This window comes from Phyllobates terribilis, unplaced genomic scaffold (genome assembly GCF_046119375.1).
Source record: "Phyllobates terribilis strain yellow unplaced genomic scaffold, ASM4611937v1 Scaffold_25__1_contigs__length_18738178, whole genome shotgun sequence".
In the NCBI taxonomy this organism is placed as follows: domain Eukaryota; kingdom Metazoa; phylum Chordata; class Amphibia; order Anura; family Dendrobatidae; genus Phyllobates; species Phyllobates terribilis.
In genome coordinates, this window is record NW_027362785.1 from 9,547,832 (window position 1) to 9,569,740 (window position 21,909).

Genomic DNA, 21,909 nt, shown 5'->3' on the forward strand with positions numbered 1-21,909 from the left:
CTATGGGACAATGTTAGGGGATCCTGTCACTTTCTGGTACTGCTATGGGACAATGTTAGGGGTTCCTGTCACTTTCTGGTACTGCTATGGGGCAATGTTAGGGGATCCTGTCACTTTGTGGCACTGCTATGGGACAATGTTAGGGGATCCTGTCACTTTCTGGTACTGCTATGGGACAATGTTAGGGGATCCTGTCACTTACTGACACTGTTATGGGACAATGTTAGGGGATCCTGTCACTTTGTGGCACTGCTATGGGGGCAATGTTAGGGGATCCTGTCACTTTCTGGTACTGCTATGGGACAATGTTAGGTGATCCTGTCACTTTGTGGTACTGCTATAGGACAATGTTAGGGGATCCTATCACTTTGCGGTACTGCTATGGGGCAATGTTAGGGGAACCTCTTACTTTGTGGCACTGCTATGGGGCAATGTTAGTGGATCCTGTCACTTTGTGGCACTACTATGGGGCAATGTTAGGGGATCCTGTCACTTTGTGACACTGCTATGGGGGCACTGTTAGGGGATCCTGTCACTTTGTGGCACTGCTATGGGGGCACTGTTAGGGGATCCTGTCACTTTGTGGCACTGCTATGGGGGCACTGTTAGGGGATCCTGTCACTTTGTGGCACTGCTATGGGGACAATGTTAGGGGATCCTGTCACTTTGTGGCACTGCTATGGGGGCACTGTTAGGGGATCCTGTCACTTTGTGGCACTGCTATGGGGGCACTGTTAGGGGATCCTGTCACTTTGTGGCACTGCTATGGGGACAATGTTAGGGGATCCTGTCACTTTGTGGCACTGCTATGGGACAATGTTATGGAATCCTGTCACTTTGTGGCACTGCTATGGGGCAATGTTAGGAGATCCTGTCACTTTGTGATACTGCTATGGGACAATGTTAGGGGATCCTGTCACTTTGTGATACTGCTATGGGACAATGTTAGGGGATCCTGTCACTTTGTGATACTGCTATGGGACAATGTTAGGGGATCCTGTCACTTTGTGATACTGCTATGGGACAATGTTAGAGGATCCTGTCACTTTGTGATACTGCTATGGGACAATGTTAGGGGATCCTGTCACTTTGTGGTACTGCTATGGGACAATGTTAGGGGATCCTGTCACTTTGTGGCACTGATATGGGACAATGTTAGGGGATCCTGTCACTTTGTGGCACTGCTATGGGGCAATGTTAGGGGATCCTGTCACTTTGTGACACTGCTATGGGACAATGTTAGGGGATCCTGTCACTTTGTGATACTGCTATGGGACAATGTTAGGGGATCCTGTCACTTTGTGATACTGCTATGGGACAATGTTAGGGGATCCTGTCACTTTGTGATACTGCTATGGGACAATGTTAGAGGATCCTGTCACTTTGTGCTACTGCTATGGGACAATGTTAGGGGATCCTGTCACTTTGTGGTACTGCTATGGGACAATGTTAGGGGATCCTATCACTTTGTGGTACTGCTATGGGACAATGTTAGGGGATCCTGTCACTTTGTGGCACTGCTATGGGACAATGTTAGGGGATCCTCTTACTTTGTGGCACTGCTATGGGGCAATGTTAGGAGATCCTGTCACTTTGTGGCACTGCTATGGGGCAATGTTAGGGGATCCTGTCACTTTGTGGCACTGCTATCGGACAATGTTAGGGGATCCTGTCACTTTGTGGCACTGCTATCGGACAATGTTAGGGGATCCTGTCACTTTGTGACACTGCTATGGGGGCACTGTTAGGGGATCCTGTCACTTTGTGGCACTGCTATGGGGGCACTGTTAGGGGATCCTGTCACTTTGTGGCACTGCTATGGGGGCACTGTTGGGGGATCCTGTCACTTTGTGACACTGCTATGGGGACAATGTTAGGGGATCCTGTCACTTTGTGGCACTGCTATGGGGGCACTGTTAGGGGATCCTGTCACTTTGTGGCACTGCTATGGGGACAATGTCAGGGGATCCTGTCACTTTGTGGCACTGCTATGGGGGCACTGTTAGGGGATCCTGTCACTTTGTGGCACTGCTATGGGGACAATGTTAGGGGATCCTGTCACTTTGTGGCACTGCTATGGGACAATGTTATGGAATCCTGTCACTTTGTGGCACTGCTATCGGACAATGTTAGGGGATCCTGTCACTTTGTGATACTGCTATGGGACAATGTTAGGGGATCCTGTCACTTTCTGGTACTGCTATGGGACAATGTTAGGGGATCCTGTCACTTTGTGGCACTGCTATGGGACAATGTTAGGGAATCCTGTCACTTTCTGGTACTGCTATGGGACAATGTTAGGGGATCCTGTCACTTTGTGGTACTGCTATGGGACAATGTTAGGGGATCCTGTCACTTTGTGGCACTGCTATGGGGGCACTGTTAGGGGATCCTGTCACTTTGTGACACTGCTATGGGGCAATGTTAGGAGATCCTGTCACTTTGTGGCACTGCTATGGGGCAATGTTAGGGGATCCTGTCACTTTGTGGCACTGCTATCGGACAATGTTAGGGGATCCTGTCACTTTGTGGCACTGCTATCGGACAATGTTAGGGGATCCTGTCACTTTGTGACACTGCTATGGGGGCACTGTTAGGGGATCCTGTCACTTTGTGGCACTGCTATGGGGGCACTGTTAGGGGATCCTGTCACTTTGTGGCACTGCTATGGGGGCACTGTTAGGGGATCCTGTCACTTTGTGACACTGCTATGGGGACAATGTTAGGGGATCCTGTCACTTTGTGGCACTGCTATGGGGGCACTGTTAGGGGATCCTGTCACTTTGTGGCACTGCTATGGGGACAATGTCAGGGGATCCTGTCACTTTGTGGCACTGCTATGGGGGCACTGTTAGGGGATCCTGTCACTTTGTGGCACTGCTATGGGGACAATGTTAGGGGATCCTGTCACTTTGTGGCACTGCTATGGGACAATGTTATGGAATCCTGTCACTTTGTGGCACTGCTATCGGACAATGTTAGGGGATCCTGTCACTTTGTGATACTGCTATGGGACAATGTTAGGGGATCCTGTCACTTTCTGGTACTGCTATGGGACAATGTTAGGGGATCCTGTCACTTTGTGGCACTGCTATGGGACAATGTTAGGGAATCCTGTCACTTTCTGGTACTGCTATGGGACAATGTTAGGGGATCCTGTCACTTTGTGGTACTGCTATGGGACAATGTTAGGGGATCCTGTCACTTTGTGGCACTGCTATGGGGGCACTGTTAGGGGATCCTGTCACTTTGTGACACTGCTATGGGGGCACTGTTAGGGGATCCTGTCACTTTGTGACACTGCTATGGGGCACTGTTAGGGGATCCTGTCACTTTGTGGCACTGCTATGGGGGCACTGTTAGGGGATCCTGTCACTTTGTGACACTGCTATGGGGGCACTGTTAGGGGATCCTGTCACTTTGTGACACTGCTATGGGGGCAATGTTAGAGGATCCTGTCACTTTGTGACACTGCTATGGGGGCAATGTTAGAGGATCCTGTCACTTTGTGGTACTGCTATTGGAGCTATATTATGGGATTCTGTCACTTCTCGGCACTACTATAAGGGCAATGTGAGGAGATCCTGGAATTTTGTGGTACTGCTATGGGACAATGTTAGGGGTTCCTGTCACTTTGTGGCACTGCTATGGGACAATGTTATGGAATCCTGTCACTTTGTGCTACTGCTATGGGACAATGTTAGGGGATCCTGTCACTTTCTGGTACTGCTATGGCGCAATGTTAGAGGATCCTGTCTCTTAGTGACACTGCTATGGGGGCAGTGTTAGGGGATCCTGTCTCTTAGTGACACTGCTATGGGGGCAGTGTTAGGGGATCTTGTCAATTTTTGACACTGCAATGGGGACACTGTCAGGAGATCCTGTCACCTTGTGGCACTGCTATGGAGCAATATTATGGGATCCTGTCACTTTGTGGCAACTACTATGGTGAGGGACGGACCTTTAAAAGCAGCTTTCCTGACCTCATCTTTACGCAGGACAAAGTGCCATAATAATATACCAGTCCTGAGCGTTCCCAGGGTCCGGACTCGGCAGCCTGTCCTATAGCCGTCCGTCCCGCCAGCACCCACCGCCCAGGGTGGCTGCCTCTCTCCGGTCGGTGTCTGCCTTTCTCTGGTCAGTGGTTGCCTCACCCCGGTTGGTGGCTGCCTCACCCCGGTCGGTAGCTGCATCTCTCTGGTCGGTGGCTGCCTCACTCCGGTCGGTAGCTGCATCTCTCTGGTCGGTGGCTGCCTCACTCCGGTCGGTAGCTGCATCTCTCTGGTCGGTGGCTGCATCTCTCTGGTCGGTGGCTGCCTCACTCCGGTCGGTAGCTGCATCTCTCTGGTCGGTGGCTGCATCTCTCTGGTCGGTGGCTACCTCACCCCAGGCGGTGGCTGCATCTCTCTGGTCGGTGGCTGCCTCACCCCGGTCGGTAGCTGCATCTCTCTGGTCGGTGGCTGCATCTCTCTGGTCGGTGGCTGCCTCACCCCGGTCGGTGGCTGCATCTCTCCGGTTGGTGGCTGCCTCACCCCGGTCGGTGGCTGCCTCTCTCTGGTCGGTGGCTGCATCTCTCCGGTCAGTGGCTGCCTCTGTCCAGTCTGTGGCTGCCTCACTCCGGTCGGTGGCTGCCTGTCTCCGGTCGGTAGCTGCATCTCTCTGGTCGGTGGCTGCATCTCTCTGGTCGGTGGCTGCCTTTCTCTGGTCAGTGGTTGCCTCACCCCGGTTGGTGGCTGCCTCACTCCGGTCGGTGGCTGCATCTCTCTGGTCGGTGGCTGCCTCACTCCGGTCGGTGGCTGCATCTCTCTGGTGGGTGGCTGCCTCACCCCGGTCGGTAGCTGCATCTCTCTGGTCGGTGGCTGCATCTCTCTGGTCGGTGGCTGCCTCACTCCGGTCGGTGGCTGCATCTCTCCGGTTGGTGGCTGCCTCACCCCGGTCGGTGGCTGCCTCTCTCTGGTCGGTGGCTGCATCTCTCCGGTCGGTGGCTGCCTCTGTCCAGTCTGTGGCTGCCTCTGTCCAGTCTGTGGCTGCCTCACTCCGGTCGGTGGCTGCCTCTCTCCAGTCGGTGGCTGCCTCACTCCAGTCGGTGGCTGCCTCACTCCAGTCGGTGGCTGCCTCACTCCAGTCGGTGGCTGCCTCACTCCGGTCGGTGGCTGCCTCTCTACGGTGGGTGGGGTTGCCTCTCTACGGTCAGTGGGACTGCCTCTCTCCGGTCGGTGGCAGCCTCATCCCGGTTGGTGGCTGCCTCACGCCGGTTGGTGGCAGCCTCTCTCCGGTTGGTTGCTGCCTCTGTCCGGTCGGTGGCTGCCTCTGTCCGGACGGTGGCAGCCTCACCCCGGTTGGTGGCTGCCTCACCCCGGTCGGTGGCTGCCTCTCTACGGTCGGTGGCTGCCTCTCTACGGTCGGTGGCTGCCACACTCCGGTCGGTGGCTGCCTCTCTACGGTCGGTGGCTGCCACACTCCGGTCGGTGGCTGCCTCTCTCCGGTCGGTGGCTGCCACACTCCGGTCGGTGGCTGCCTCTCTGCGGTCGGTGGGGCTGCCTCTCTCCGGTCGGTGGGGCTGCCTCTCTCCGGTCGGTGGCAGCCTCACCCCGGTTGGTGGCTGCCTCACGCCGGTTGGTGGCAGCCTCTCTCTGGTTGGTTGCTGCCTCTGTCCGGTCGGTGGCTGCCTCTCTCCGGTTGGTGGCTGCCTCACCCCGGTTGGTGGCTGCCTCTCTCCGGTTGGTGGCTGCCTCTTTACGGTCGGTGGCTGCCTCTCTATGGTCGGTGGCTGCCTCTCTATGGTCGGCGGGGCTGCCTCTCTACGGTCGGTGGGGCTGCCTCTGTCTGGTCGGTGGCTGCCTCTCTCCGGTTGGTGGCTGCCTCTCTCCGGTTGGTGGCTGCCTCACCCCGGTTGGTGGCTGCCTCTCTACGGTCGGCGGGGCTGCCTCTATACGGTCGGTGGGGCTGCCTCTCTCCGATCAGTGGCTGCCTCTCTCCGGTCGGTCAGTGGGACTGCCTCTCTCCGGTCTGTGCCTGCCGGGTATTACGGAGGTTGTTGATGTGGGTTTGTCGGATTGCTGAGGACACGTGCCAGGAGGGGCACCATGTTATCTTTTCTTACTATGGCCCAAACTTTGGTTAAAGTCTATTGCTGCATTTGTGGAGGTGGCCCCAGCCCCGCGACGATGGGCCCCGGCCTGTCATCCATTAGGGCCCGGTCAGGCCTGGAGATGGCGCAGTCGCCGGCAGCGATATTGTAGGAAGAGTTAAACTTCTGATTGTTTGTAAAGCTGCTGCCGGCGGACAGGAAGCATGCGCGGCCCAGATAAGGCGAGGATCCCATCAGTCTGACTACAATAGATCCCAGGCCGATACCTCATAGGGCCGGGGGGGCCCGGGACCGCTCTGTAAACAAACAGATATTATTCCAGAGCCTCCCCTGGAAAATGGAAACGCTAATAATAATCACAGGAGTGGACCGGGGGGGGACGTGTGTACTAACGCAGCCGCACCGCAGCTAACAGAGCCCACCTCTCACTGGATCATGCTGGCAAAGGCAGACTGTCGGAAGCAGAATGCCATCTATTATTCCCTGTTATCAACCGAGCATTACTGTATACGGGGTAGTCGGCAGAGACTGAACGGTTTCCCGCAGTGTAGAAGGTAACAATGTTCTGACCTTCTGACTCTCAGGCTCCATATCTCGGTCTCTCGGCCAAGAAAATTGGCTAACCTTCATCATGTGAGCGGGCGCCATGACAGGTGTAAGAATGTAAAATGAAGTCCGTCCATCCATTCAAAATCCAAGAGGTGGACGTCCAGGCAAAATATCAGAGTCACCAAGTTGGTTCTTCACAAGGTCTATCAGTTCTCCGGCAGTGGAGGAGGCTCGTAAGCTTCGTAATAGTGAGATCACAGACGTCCACGCAAGCACCGTCCGACGCGCGTTACAAGGATCTGGAATGGTGGCCGGAAGAAAGGTGAAGAAGCCTCGACTTCAACATCATCAAGCGTCAGTTCAAGACGGCAAAAAAGTACGAAAAGTGGAGACAGTAGAAGATTGGAAACGAGGGATTGAGAGCGATGAGACGAAAGTCAATAGACGGCTCTGGTGGGGCAAATGGGTCTGGAAGAAACCAGGGAAAAGGAGGCTAACGGATCGAGAAACTGAAGGAACTGTGAAGTTCGGTGGAGGAAGCCTGATGATATGGGGTTGTTTCACAGCCAAAGGCGTTGGATACTTGACCAGGATCGATGGTGGTCTCAATGTAAGTATCCTACAAGACGAGTTACTTTGTACACTCGAGTACTATGGGTATGAAAAGGACGACATAGTGTTCCAGCAGGACAAAAACCCAAAGCATACGTCAAGATTGGAGAAGACCATGAAGTAGAGGTGCTGGATTGGCCCTCACAGTCCCCAGACCTCAACCCAATCCAACACTCGTGGATAGAGTTGAAGATAAAGCTGTATACAGACCCAAGTGACCAGTATACACCAACTATGGGAACGTGTAGAAGAGACCCGGGATCAGATTTATTTCGGGGATCAAGATCAAGAAGGATTCGGGCAATGCTGAAAGCCAAAGGTGGACTTAAGATCTAGAGCCTGAAAGTCAGAAGGTCAGAACATTGTTACCCTTCTATGTACTGAGGGTATGGGGGTTACATGTAAGAGGAATGACATTTATATGTAAATTGCAAAAGTATTCACACCCGTGTCTTTTTTTTTTTTTTGCAGACTCTGCTGAAAACAATGTTAATGTAAGTATAACCTGTTCCAAAATTAGGACTAAGGGGCAGAAAGGAGCAAAAAACGGTCATGTCGGGATAACTAAGGCCAATGATTTATTTAGCATTGGATTCGCAGCTTATTTTTTTTTTAATGGGGGAGGGGGAGATTCCACAATGGAGCGGCGGGTCTGGATTATCGATTTACATGAAGGCAGGAAGGGGCTGGATGGACAATGTGACATTAGTCATTCTTGGCCAAGACACCTTGTCATTGTTAAGATATTTCCTCCGATGTTTTCAAAGGCCGCTGCGTCTTTAACAAGCCCAGAAACTGACCCATTGAAACGGGAGGAAGGAAATCCCTCCCTTCCTTAATGGCCGCAGCTGAACGCCTCGAAGACGCCATTTTTTTTTACTGTTTACATAAATGAGGTCTGGGTCGATCGTCTCCTGCTTGTCGGCTGCTCGGGGTAATAACGAGATACATGTGGCCCAAAGAGCAGTGATCATGGGACTCAAGGGCAGATGTACCCTAAAGGCCGGTGCTAGAGAGGCTCACAGGACAAAGTGCCCGTCTGCACAAGCAAAAAATGTGAAAACTCTGCCCCCAGAGGCCTCACCTGGGATCAGAAGGATAATGCTCTCCAGAGCAGACCACCTGTCGGCTGCTGGGGGGCGACTACAACCTGCTCTAGAAAGTGTGAGAACGGCAGTCCCCAAGGTTCCCCCCAGACCGATGGCCTCCACAGAAGGCGGCCATACAGTTCTTATCAGCTTTTACTCCTCACCCACCTTCGAAACACCTCGGTATTCCAGATAATAGCCATAATCCCTCCTCCAATGTCCTCTGTCCTCATGAAGACCAGATATACTTTCATGTTGACTCCCCTGTCCCACTTGAGACTCCCCTGTACTTTCCAGATTCCTCCATCCCTTTTCTCCATACTCCTCTGTTCCCTTCTTCCAGACTCTTCTGTCCCTATGAAGGACCCCTTCCTCAAGGCTCTCCTTAAGACCTGGATGTCCCTCTCCAAACTCATCGATCCATTCTTTCTTCAAACCCCATCAGACTTCTCTGTCCCCTTTGGATTGCTTTGCCAACACCAGACACCTTGGTCATACTCCAGAGTCCTTTGTGCCTCTCATTTACCCCCTTTCTTCAGATCCTTTTTCTCCTCTGTCCTCCTTTAGACTCATCTATACTTCTGTATCCTATTCCTCTAGACTCCTCTGTCCCCTCTTCTGATCCCTTTACCTCCATCAAACGTCTCTGTCCTTCTCCAGACGTCCAGACTCCTCTAACCCTCCAGACTCTGCTATCCTCTGCCAATTTTGTCTGTGCCTTCCAAACACTTCTGTCCCCCTTCACAATTTTCTGGCCCCTTCACAATTTTCTGTCCCCTTTAGAATCTTCTATTCCCTTCTAGAATCTTCTGCCCCCTTTCAGACTCCTCTTTTCCCTCCGTAAGTTTCCTCTGTCAACACATTGGACTCCCTTAATCATACTAGACTCATTTGTCGTAACCCTCCAGACCTCTATGTCCTCTTTCATACTGTTCTGTACCTTCCAGACTTTTCTATCACCCTTTGTCTAGACTCCTCTACCCTCACATAGGACCCATTTACCTCCTCCAGACTCCTCTCTTCCCTCCTCCAGACTCCTCTCTTCCCTCCTCCAGACTCCTCTCTTCCCTCCTCCAGGACTCCTCTCTTCCCTCCTCTAGACTCCTCTCTTCCCTCCTCCAGGACTCCTCTTTTCCCTCCTCCAGGACTCCTCTCTTCCCTCCTCCAGGACTCCTCTCTTCCCTCCTCCAGGACTCCTCTCTTCCCTCCTCCAGGACTCCTCTCTTCCCTCCTCCAGGACTCCTCTCTTCCCTCCTCCAGGACTCCTCTCTTCCCTCCTCCAGGACTCCTCTCTTCCCTCCTCCAGGACTCCTCTCTTCCCTCCTCCAGGACTCCTCTCTTCCCTCCTCCAGGACTCCTCTCTTCCCTCCTCCAGGACTCCTCTCTTCCCTCCTCCAGGACTCCTCTCTTCCCTCCTCCAGACTCCTCTCTTCCCTCCTCCAGGACTCCTCTCTTCCCTCCTCCAGGACTCCTCTCTTCCCTCCTCCAGACTCCTCTCTTCCCTCCTCCAGGACTCCTCTCTTCCCTCCTCCAGGACTCCTCTCTTCCCTCCTCCAGACTCCTCTCTTCCCTCCTCCAGACTCCTCTCTTCCCTCCTCCAGGACTCCTCTCTTCCCTCCTCCAGGACTCCTCTCTTCCCTCCTCCAGGACTCCTCTCTTCCCTCCTCCAGGACTCCTCTCTTCCCTCCTCCAGGACTCCTCTCTTCCCTCCTCCAGGACTCCTCTCTTCCCTCCTCCAGGACTCCTCTCTTCCCTCCTCCAGGACTCCTCTCTTCCCTCCTCCAGGACTCCTCTCTTCCCTCCTCCAGGACTCCTCTCTTCCCTCCTCCAGGACTCCTCTCTTCCCTCCTCCAGGACTCCTCTCTTCCCTCCTCCAGGACTCCTCTCTTCCCTCCTCCAGGACTCCTCTCTTCCCTCCTCCAGGACTCCTCTCTTCCCTCCTCCAGGACTCCTCTCTTCCCTCCTCCAGGACTCCTCTCTTCCCTCCTCCAGGACTCCTCTCTTCCCTCCTCCAGGACTCCTCTCTTCCCTCCTCCAGGACTCCTCTCTTCCCTCCTCCAGGACTCCTCTCTTCCCTCCTCCAGGACTCCTCTCTTCCCTCCTCCAGGACTCCTCTCTTCCCTCCTCCAGGACTCCTCTCTTCCCTCCTCCAGGACTCCTCTCTTCCCTCCTCCAGGACTCCTCTCTTCCCTCCTCCAGACTCCTATGTTCATTCATCCTATTCTCCTTACTCTGTTTTCACTTTGGATCCCTTACCTTCACCAGACTCCTCTGTCCTCCTCCACACTTTTCTTTCCTCCTACAGACTCTTATGTACCTCTCGGATTCCTCTCTTCCGTCCTCCAGATTCATCTATCCCCTTCTTCCAAAAGTCTGTCTTTCACTGGACTCTTCTATTCCTCTATCCACTTCCAGACTCCTCTGTCCTTTTCCTCCAGACACTTGTCCCCTTCACCAAACTCCTCTGTACCCTCCTCCAGACTCCTTGGAGCCCTTTACTCTCCTACAGACTCTTCTGTCCTCTTCCCCCAGACCTCTCTGTTCCCTCCTCTACCAATCTCCTCTGCTCCCCTTCAGACACCTTTTCCTCCTCCAGACTTCTCTGACCCATGTTCCCTCCAGACCCCTATGTACCTTCCAGACCCCATCTATCTTCCCTTCAGATCCTGAACAGGCAGATTGGGCGTGCAGAAATCTAACATGCCCGATCCTTCATTCTCTTCCATATCCTCCATCATGGATGGAGTTTACTTGTAGGCCTACAGGACACCATCGAGAAAACTAGAATGTTGGGAGGTCTCAAACAGTATTAAACAATTAATTTCTTCATCCCCCGCAGAGAACAGAGGAAGCCCCTGAGGCCAACAGCCACGCTTAGGATGGACGTGATGACGACCAAGGCCAGAGGACGCAGCAGCCATCACCGCACCGCGCCATTTATAAGAACAGCACTGAAGGGTTTGCTGCCCATCCCGGACATCCTGAGAAGATACAACAGGACACAGGGGCCTCCACGAGTCACCTCTGCATCCCTGAGGACTTGTGCTCCTCATGGGTGGTCTCAGACTTCTGGAAAGTCCAGTTACCATAAAGTCCTCGGATCCTCCGGGCTTTTCTCAGCTCCTCTGATCTTCAGGACACTCGAGACAAAACCCTGACGAGGTTCTCGAAACTGGACATGATGGCCGCCCCTATCTGTAGCGGGATGTGTAGAACAGCTTCATGGCAAGAAGATATTGTAACCCAAGACGTGAGAACTTTCCATGTCACTGCTGAGAGCCCCCAGGGGCCACATCCTCCTCCTTAATCCATGTGCCCCAATACTGCCTGTCCACCGCCCATCCCCCTAGATAAGAGGCGCCTGCCTTCTGGGGCACCGTATTTGGAGAAGGAGCCACATTTTGACTTTTCTATGGGGCCCTTCCTCAGTACAGCGTCCCCACGAGCTAGAGCGCCCCCTCTCTGCTGTTCTGTGTGACACTGGAATCTTTCGCTTCATTGTATCGTCCGCATGTTGTAAATAAAGATTTTATATTGGAGAACCCGAAAAATCATCATTTCTGGGTAATGGGAGTAGTGATACAGTGTGCGATAGGGAATTAGGTAACTCCTCTGGAGGCGGAGTCTCAGGAAGATCTCTGCCCCGCCCAGAGATCTGAACAGCTCATTTACATATGATGAGACCTTTATGATTTATAAACGTATCATTTATTGTGTGTCCAGCCGCTGTCCACATGTAGATGTCTGGAAATCCTCTGGGGGCAGCTCGTCCGTGTCATGTCCGAGAGAGTCTGTGCAAAAGAAAGACCATAGATGAATGCTGGAAGGGATCAACGGCGCCCCCATCACTGCTGGTGACACCAGGACGGCAGGATGTCACTTCTTAGCACATGTTCACACGATGCAATCATCATGTTTTTGTTGCAATCCAGCAATAATTTTTCTTCCGTTCCATGGATATGTAAATGAGGCTGAAGTGCTTTCGGCGGTGGAAGCTCTTCCCAATCCTCCGTCACTCTTATCTCCTCCCGGTGCCGCCTCTCCTGCCTGACTGACAGCCTCTGTGCTGTGTGACTGCAGGCAAAGAAGCTGTCAGTCAAGCAAGAGGAAGCGGTGCTGGGCGGGGAATAGAGCTGGAGTGACAGAGGCTTCGGATCTACCATAGCTCTTCAACCTCATTTGCATATTCTAAGAGGAGGCACGGTGACATATTAAGCTGACAGCACCGTGATGTCATCATATACGTCATTACCCCGGAGCCGCATTTTCCCGACACCGTCGGCTTGAATACACCATCATCTGCACAATCAGGGTCAGAAGCAGGAGGTTAATGAAGATCAGGAGCCGGATACCAAGGAGGAGCCAGGGGGAGGTGGGTCCTGCAGAGAGAAGAGCAGCGGTAACACAGAGCTAAGTACGTCTACAACCCCCTCCGCCACAGGACGGTGGGCCGCCACATGCCCAGGCCTTCTCTATGTGATCTGTAACCAACACCCCAAAAACCCCAGGTCCTTACCGGATAACGCAAAACTAAACTGGTCGCTGAGCACAATGTCGCGGTCACTGCGGTTAGCGGCACAGGCGTAAGGTCCAAGGCTGGTGACGTTGTGGATGCTGGCGTAAAACGTGGCACTTCTCTCTTTCCAGACGGTTGATGAGCTGATGACGGCGTTACCGAGTCGCAGCGTGTAAGTGATGGGCGGAGATCCCAGTGAAGAACTACAAAGTATGGGCTCCATGCTCCCGATGGTGGTGATGAAAGAGTTAATGGTCACCTGCGGTTTCGAAAGTTTCTCTAGGAAACAAAAAAAAATGAGGATTCAAAAAAAAAATCTCATACAGATCGCCATATAGTGTGCTAAACAACCGCTACATGGCTTTGTCAGGGAAATATTGAGAACTATGGAAAATAGTCTTCCTCCTAAGCCCCTCTCCACTCTCCCTTATCCACTTTTTGTCACAAGACAAGAGCTAGCAATCGACCACTTGTCAGTACAAGACTTGTCTCCATGTAAATCTCAGCACAAAACTCCAATTAACACACTCCTGAGTAAGACCCTGTAAACAAATGCTGGCAAGAGAGGTGCCACCAACCCTACTTAAAATACGAGTAGATTTCCCCTACTGATTGTCCCCAAAGGCAAGGGACAATTAGACGCAGGCTTGCGATAAATCTACAGATGCCTGTTGAAATTTCATTCCCGGGACTTCAAAGAGAGTTTAACAAAAGTCTCCAGGCTCTTCGGAGCCGAAACTAAATATGGAATAACTAAAGTTCCATACATCCGATAATGATGGGACCCATATTTTTAGTGGCAGGGTCAGCTAGGGAACAATATCGATATTTCCCTGTCGCTGTAGAGCTGTAGCGCAAAAGCACCAGAATAACGGGTCGCAAATACGCCATGTGTGGCCTCTAAATGTAGGTAAAATCATAACGAAAAAAAAATGGTGTCGTTTGCAAGCTTCTGCGATCAACGAGCGATAAGTTATCCCAGAAGTTAGAGTTTTTAATAAAGCCAAGAAGGGTGGAGCCCAGCCCCTGTGATGTCAGCACAGGTAGTGTGTCGGCAGGTTCCCCCTTAGGCATAAAAGAGTCTACGGAGGATAGAGGAGCACTCATTGCAAGGGAGTGTAGATACTATAAGCAACTGGTCAGGTTCGATAACGCACAAATCAAGTCGGGGAGCTCCTCCTCCACCTATGCTGATTCATCCCTGCGAACTGTATAGAGTAAATTACTTCTTTAATCCTTATTATTTTGTGTAACTGCTTATGTATTGAATGTCTCCTTTGTAAAATCTTGTATATTTTTCCTACACACTGCCTCCCTTTTGGATTAAATATAAAATGTAATAGTTCTGTTTCTTTTGTTCTGTAATCGCTCCCTCTCCCGAAGCCATATACGCTACCAAAATGCAGGCGTCCACCCAGGCCTGTATTATATTTCAAATCTGGACGGTGGTGGCAGCGAATAATAATAATTGGGCTATCGTGAAGCTGACAGTGACAGTACTGGGGCATAAACACATATTCCATGCGTTGGAATCCGGAGGTGTGACGCCATACGCTCACTGGTCGCTTGCCGATACCTAAGCAGTGAGTAGTCTGGATCGTGTGCTCGCGATTCCGAACGAAATCCGTGACATAGTGACGGCACGGTGAGATATTGCGTGATCTCCCCAGTGTCATCTCTGTGGAATACCTGACAGGTTTCAGCGAAAACTACAGTAGAATATGTTATCTCCAAGTATTATAATAGTTATACAGTGCTGCTCACCATTATTGGCAGCCTTTCAATTTTTGTCATAGACTGTACAATATCTTCAGAAATAAATGGAAATGTACTAAAGTTATGTCCTCAGGATTTTTTAATTGGTGTCCAAAAGTAATATAACAAAAAAACATTATTTTTAAACTTTCATGTTGCAATTTAAAAGAAGAAAGAGAAAAAACAGCATGTGCCAATAAAGGGGCAGTATTATAGTAGTTATATTCTTGTACATAGGGGCAGTATTATAGTAGTTATATTCTTGTACATAGGAGCAGTATTATAGTAGTTATATTCTTGTATATAGGGGCAGTATTATAGTAGTTATATTCTTGTACATAGGGGGCAGTATTATAGTAGTTATATTCTTGTATATAGGGGCAGTATTATAGTAGTTATATTCTTGTACATAGGGGGCAGTATTATAGTAGTTATATTCTTGTACATAGGAGTAGTATTATAGTAGTTATATTCTTGTATATAGGGGCAGTATTATAGTAGTTATATTCTTGTACATAGGAGCAGTATTATAGTAGTTATATTCTTGTACATAGGGAGCAGTATTATAGTAGTTATATTCTTGTACATAGGGGGCAGTATTATAGTAGTTATATTCTTGTACATAGGGGACAGTATTATAGTAGTTATATTCTTGTATATAGGGGGCAGTATTATAGTAGTTATATTCTTGTATATAGGGGGCAGTATTATAGTAGTTATATTCTTGTACATAGGGGACAGTATTATAGTAGTTATATTCTTGTACATAGGGAGCAGTATTATAGTAGTTATATTCTAGTACATAGGGGACAGTATTATAGTAGTTATATTCTTGTACACAGGGGGCAGTATTATAGCAGTTATATTCTTGTACATGGGGGCAGTATTATAGTAGTTATATTCTTGTACATAGGGAGCAGTATTGTAGTAGTTATATTCTTGCACATAGGGGGCAGTATTATAGTAGTTATATTCTTGTACATAGGGGCAGTATTATAGTAGTTATATTCTTGCACATAGGGGGCAGTATTATAGTAGTTATATTCTTGTATATAGGGGCAGTATTATAGTAGTTATATTCTTGTACATGGGGGCAGTATTATAGTAGTTATATTCTTGTACATAGGGAGCAGTATTATAGTAGTTATATTCTTGTACACAGGGGGCAGTATTATAGCAGTTATATTCTTGTACATAGGGAGCAGTATTATAGTAGTTATATTCTTGTACATAGGGGGCAGTATTATAGTAGTTATATTCTTGTACATAGGGGGCAGTATTATAGTAGTTATATTCTTGTACATAGGGAGCAGTATTATAGTAGTTATATTCTTGTACATAGGGGGCAGTATTATAGTAGTTATATTCTTGTACATAGGGGGCAGTATTATAGTAGTTATATTCTTGTACATAGGGAGCAGTATTATAGTAGTTATATTCTTGTACATAGGAGCAGTATTATAGTAGTTATATTCTTGTACATAGGGAGCAGTATTATAGTAGTTATATTCTTGTACATAGGGGACAGTATTATAGTAGTTATATTCTTGTATATAGGGGGCAGTATTATAGTAGTTATATTCTTGTATATAGGGGGCAGTATTATAGTAGTTATATTCTTGTACATAGGGGGCAGTATTATAGTAGTTATATTCTTGTACATAGGGAGCAGTATTATAGTAGTTATATTCTTGTACATAGGGGACAGTATTATAGTAGTTATATTCTTGTATATAGGGGGCAGTATTATAGTAGTTATATTCTTGTATATAGGGGGCAGTATTATAGTAGTTATATTCTTGTACATAGGGGGCAGTATTATAGTAGTTATATTCTTGTACATAGGGAGCAGTATTATAGTAGTTATATTCTTGTACATAGGGGACAGTATTATAGTAGTTATATTCTTGTATATAGGGGGCAGTATTATAGTAGTTATATTCTTGTACATAGGGGCAGTATTATAGTAGTTATATTCTTGTACATAGGGGCAGTATTATAGTAGTTATATTCTTGTACATAGGGGACAGTATTATAGTAGTTATATTCTTGTACATAGGGAGCAGTATTATAGTAGTTATATTCTAGTACATAGGGGACAGTATTATAGTAGTTATATTCTTGTACACAGGGGGCAGTATTATAGCAGTTATATTCTTGTACATGGGGGCAGTATTATAGTAGTTATATTCTTGTACATAGGGAGCAGTATTGTAGTAGTTATATTCTTGCACATAGGGGGCAGTATTATAGTAGTTATATTCTTGTACATAGGGGCAGTATTATAGTAGTTATATTCTTGCACATAGGGGGCAGTATTATAGTAGTTATATTCTTGTATATAGGGGCAGTATTATAGTAGTTATATTCTTGTACATGGGGGCAGTATTATAGTAGTTATATTCTTGTACATAGGGAGCAGTATTATAGTAGTTATATTCTTGTACACAGGGGGCAGTATTATAGCAGTTATATTCTTGTACATAGGGAGCAGTATTATAGTAGTTATATTCTTGTACATAGGGGGCAGTATTATAGTAGTTATATTCTTGTACATAGGGAGCAGTATTATAGTAGTTATATTCTTGTACATAGGGAGCAGTATTATAGTAGTTATATTCTTGTACACAGGGGGCAGTATTATAGCAGTTATATTCTTGTACATAGGGAGCAGTATTATAGTAGTTATATTCTTGTACATAGGGGGCAGTATTATAGTAGTTATATTCTTGTACATAGGGAGCAGTATTATAGTAGTTATATTCTTGTACATAGGGGGCAGTATTATAGTAGTTATATTCTTGTACATAGGGGGCAGTATTATAGTAGTTATATTCTTGTACATAGGGAGCAGTATTATAGTAGTTATATTCTTGTACATAGGGGGCAGTATTATAGTAGTTATATTCTTGTACATCGGGGCAGTATTATAGTAGTTATATTCTTGTACATAGGGGGCAGTATTATAGTAGTTATATTCTTGTACATAGGGAGCAGTATTATAGTAGTTATATTCTTGTACATAGGGGGCAGTATTATAGTAGTTATATTCTTGTACATAGGGGGCAGTATTATAGTAGTTATATTCTTGTACATAGGGAGCAGTATTATAGTAGTTATATTCTTGTACATAGGAGCAGTATTATAGTAGTTATATTCTTGTACATAGGGGACAGTATTATAGTAGTTATATTCTTGTATATAGGGGGCAGTATTATAGTAGTTATATTCTTGTACATAGGGGACAGTATTATAGTAGTTATATTCTTGTATATAGGGGGCAGTATTATAGTAGTTATATTCTTGTACATAGGGGACAGTATTATAGTAGTTATATTCTTGTACATAGGGAGCAGTATTATAGTAGTTATATTCTTGTACATAGGGAGCAGTATTATAGTAGTTATATTCTTGTACATAGGGAGCAGTATTATAGTAGTTATATTCTTCTACATAGGAGCAGTATTATAGTAGTTATATTCTTGTACATAGGAGCAGTATTATAGTAGTTATATTCTTGTACATAGGGAGCAGTATTATAGTAGTTATATTCTTGTACATAGGGGACAGTATTATAGTAGTTATATTCTTGTATATAGGGGGCAGTATTATAGTAGTTATATTCTTGTACATAGGGGACAGTATTATAGTAGTTATATTCTTGTACATAGGGAGCAGTATTATAGTAGTTATATTCTTGTACACAGGGGGCAGTATTATAGCAGTTATATTCTTGTACATGGGGGCAGTATTATAGTAGTTATATTCTTGTACATAGGGAGCAGTATTATAGTAGTTATATTCTTGCACATAGGGGGCAGTATTATAGTAGTTATATTCTTGTACATAGGGGCAGTATTATAGTAGTTATATTCTTGCACATAGGGGGCAGTATTATAGTAGTTATATTCTTGTATATAGGGGCAGTATTATAGTAGTTATATTCTTGTACATGGGGGCAGTATTATAGTAGTTATATTCTTGTACATAGGGAGCAGTATTATAGTAGTTATATTCTTGCACATAGGGGGCAGTATTATAGTAGTTATATTCTTGTACATGGGGGCAGTATTATAGTAGTTATATTCCTGTACATAGGGAGCAGTATTATAGTAGTTATATTCTTGTACATAGGGGGCAGTATTATAGTAGTTATATTCTTGTACATGGGGGCAGTATTATAGTAGTTATATTCTTGTACATAGGGAGCAGTATTATAGTAGTTATATTCTTGCACATAGGGGGCAGTATTATAGTAGTTATATTCTTGTACATAGGGGCAGTATTATAGTAGTTATATTCTTGCACATAGGGGGCAGTATTATAGTAGTTATATTCTTGTACATAGGAGCAGTATTATAGTAGTTATATTCTTGTACATAGGAGCAGTATTATAGTAGTTATATTCTTGTACATAGGGAGCAGTATTATAGTAGTTATATTCTTGTACATAGGAGCAGTATTATAGTAGTTATATTCTTGTACATAGGGAGCAGTATTATAGTAGTTATATTCTTGTACATAGGGGACAGTATTATAGTAGTTATATTCTTGTATATAGGGGGCAGTATTATAGTAGTTATATTCTTGTACATAGGGGCAGTGTTATAGTAGTTATATTCTTGTACATAGGGGGCAGTATTATAGCAGTTATATTCTTGTACATGGGGGCAGTATTATAGTAGTTATATTCTTGTACATAGGGAGCAGTATTATAGTAGTTATATTCTTGTACATAGGGGCAGTATTATAGTAGTTATATTTTTGCACATAGGGGGCAGTATTATAGTAGTTATATTCTTGTATATAGGGGCAGTATTATAGTAGTTATATTCTTGTACATGGGGGCAGTATTATAGTAGTTATATTCTTGTACATAGGGAGCAGTATTATAGTAGTTATATTCTTGCACATAGGGGGCAGTATTATAGTAGTTATATTCTTGTACATAGGGGCAGTATTATAGTAGTTATATTCTTGCACATAGGGGGCAGTATTATAGTAGTTATATTCTTGTACATAGGGGCAGTATTATAGTAGTTATATTCTTGCACATAGGGGGCAGTATTATAGTAGTTATATTCTTGTACATAGGGAGCAGTATTATAGTAGTTATATTCTTGCACATAGGGGGCAGTATTATAGTAGTTATATTCTTGTATATCGGGGCAGTATTATAGTAGTTATATTCTTGTATATAGGGGCAGTATTATAGTAGTTATATTCTTGTATATAGGGGCAGTATTATAGTAGTTATACTCTTGTACATAGGGAGCAGTATTATAGTAGTTATATTCTTGTACATAGGGAGCAGTATTATAGTAGTTATATTCTTGTACATAAGGGGCAGTATTATAGTAGTTATATTCTTGTATATAGGGGCAGTATTATAGTAGTTATACTCTTGTACATAGGGAGCAGTATTATAGTAGTTATATTCTTGTACATAGGGAGCAGTATTATAGTAGTTATATTCTTGCACATAGGGGGCAGTATTATAGTAGTTATATTCTTGTACATAGGGGCAGTATTATAGTAGTTATATTCTTGTACATAGGAGGCAGTATTATAGTAGTTATATTCTTGTATATAGGGGGCAGTATTATAGTAGTTATATTCCTGTACATAGGAGGCAGTATTATAGTAGTTATATTCTTGTACATAGGGAGCAGTATTATAGTAGTTATATTATTGTACATAGGAGCAGTATTATAGTAGTTATATTCTTGTACATAGGAGCAGTATTATAGTAGTTATATTCTTGTACATAGGGGGCAGTATTATAGTAGTTATATTCTTGTACATAGGGGGCAGTATTATAGTAGTTATATTATTGTACATAGGAGCAGTATTATAGTAGTTATATTCTTGTACATAGGGAGCAGTATTATAGTAGTTATATTCTTGTACATAGGAGCAGTATTATAGTAGTTATATTCTTGTACATAGGGGGCAGTATTATAGTAGTTATATTCTTGTACATAGGAGCAGTATTATAGTAGTTATATTCTTGTACATAGCAGCAGTATTACAGTAGTTATATTCTTGTACATAGGGGGCAGTATTATAGTAGTTATATTCTTGTACATAGGGAGCAGTATTATAGTAGTTATATTCTTGTACATAGGGGCAGTATTATAGTAGTTATATTCTTGTACATAGGGGGCAGTATTATAGTAGTTATATTCTTGTACATAGGGGGCAGTATTATAGTAGTTATATTCTTGTACATAGGGAGCAGTATTATAGTAGTTATATTCTTGTACATAGGGGCAGTATTATAGTAGTTATATTCTTGTACATAGGGGGAAGTATTATAGTAGTTATATTCTTGTACATAGGAGCAGTATTATAGTAGTTATATTCTTGTACATAGGGGGCAGTATTATAGTAGTTATATTCTTGTACATAGGAGCAGTATTATAGTAGTTATATTCTTGTACATAGGGGGCAGTATTATAGTAGTTATATTCTTGTACATAGGAGCAGTATTATAGTAGTTATATTCTTGTACATAGGGGGCAGTATTATAGTAGTTATATTCTTGTACATAGGGGGCAGTATTATAGTAGTTATATTCTTGTACATAGGAGCAGTATTATAGTAGTTATATTCTTGTACATAGGAGCAGTATTACAGTAGTTATATTCTTGTACATAGGGAGCAGTATTATAGTAGTTATATTCTTGTACATAGGGGCAGTATTATAGTAGTTATATTCTTGTACACAGGGGGCAGTATTATAGTAGTTATATTCTTGTACATAGGGGGCAGTATTATAGTAGTTATATTCTTGTACATAGGAGCAGTATTATAGTAGTTATATTCTTGTACATAGGGGGCAGTATTATAGTAGTTATATTCTTGTACATAGGAGCAGTATTATAGTAGTTATATTCTTGTACATAGGGGGCAGTATTATAGTAGTTATATTCTTGTACATAGGAGCAGTATTATAGTAGTTATATTCTTGTACATAGCAGCAGTATTACAGTAGTTATATTCTTGTACATAGCAGCAGTATTACAGTAGTTATATTCTTGTACATAGGGGGCAGTATTATAGTAGTTATATTCTTGTACATAGGGGGCAGTATTATAGTAGTTATATTCTTGTACATAGGAGCAGTATTATAGTAGTTATATTCTTGTACATAGGGAGCAGTATTATAGTAGTTATATTCTTGTACATAGGGGACAGTATTATAGTAGTTATATTCTTGTATATAGGGGGCAGTATTATAGTAGTTATATTCTTGTACATAGGGGACAGTATTATAGTAGTTATATTCTTGTACA

General features: G+C 45.5%; 2 protein-coding genes across 4 annotated transcripts in view; one reads left to right on the plus strand and one right to left on the minus strand.

Moving 5' to 3' along the window:
- The window catches only part of PECAM1 (platelet and endothelial cell adhesion molecule 1), a 104,145-nt gene extending 92,278 nt beyond the window's left edge, over positions 1-11,867 (plus strand). For both annotated transcript variants that reach the window (XM_073660310.1, XM_073660311.1), the window contains 2 exons: positions 7,724-7,746; positions 11,180-11,867. In XM_073660310.1, coding sequence (XP_073516411.1) covers positions 7,724-7,746; positions 11,180-11,218 — 62 coding nt within the window. In that variant the 3' untranslated portion in view covers positions 11,219-11,867. The remainder of the gene's footprint in view (positions 1-7,723; positions 7,747-11,179) is intronic.
- A 195-nt stretch (positions 11,868-12,062) lies between these two features.
- The window catches only part of LOC141176363 (Fc receptor-like protein 3), a 95,646-nt gene continuing 85,799 nt past the window's right edge, over positions 12,063-21,909 (minus strand). Inside the window, exons 4-6 of one of the 2 annotated variants that reach the window (XM_073660314.1) lie at positions 12,857-13,135; positions 12,593-12,719; positions 12,063-12,131 (exon numbers count right to left, since the gene is read on the minus strand). In XM_073660314.1, the coding sequence (XP_073516415.1) occupies positions 12,116-12,131; positions 12,593-12,719; positions 12,857-13,135 (422 nt within the window). In that variant the 3' untranslated portion in view covers positions 12,063-12,115. Of the gene's footprint in view, positions 12,132-12,167; positions 12,720-12,856; positions 13,136-21,909 lie in introns of those variants that run through there. The other variant, XM_073660316.1, reaches the window with a different exon arrangement.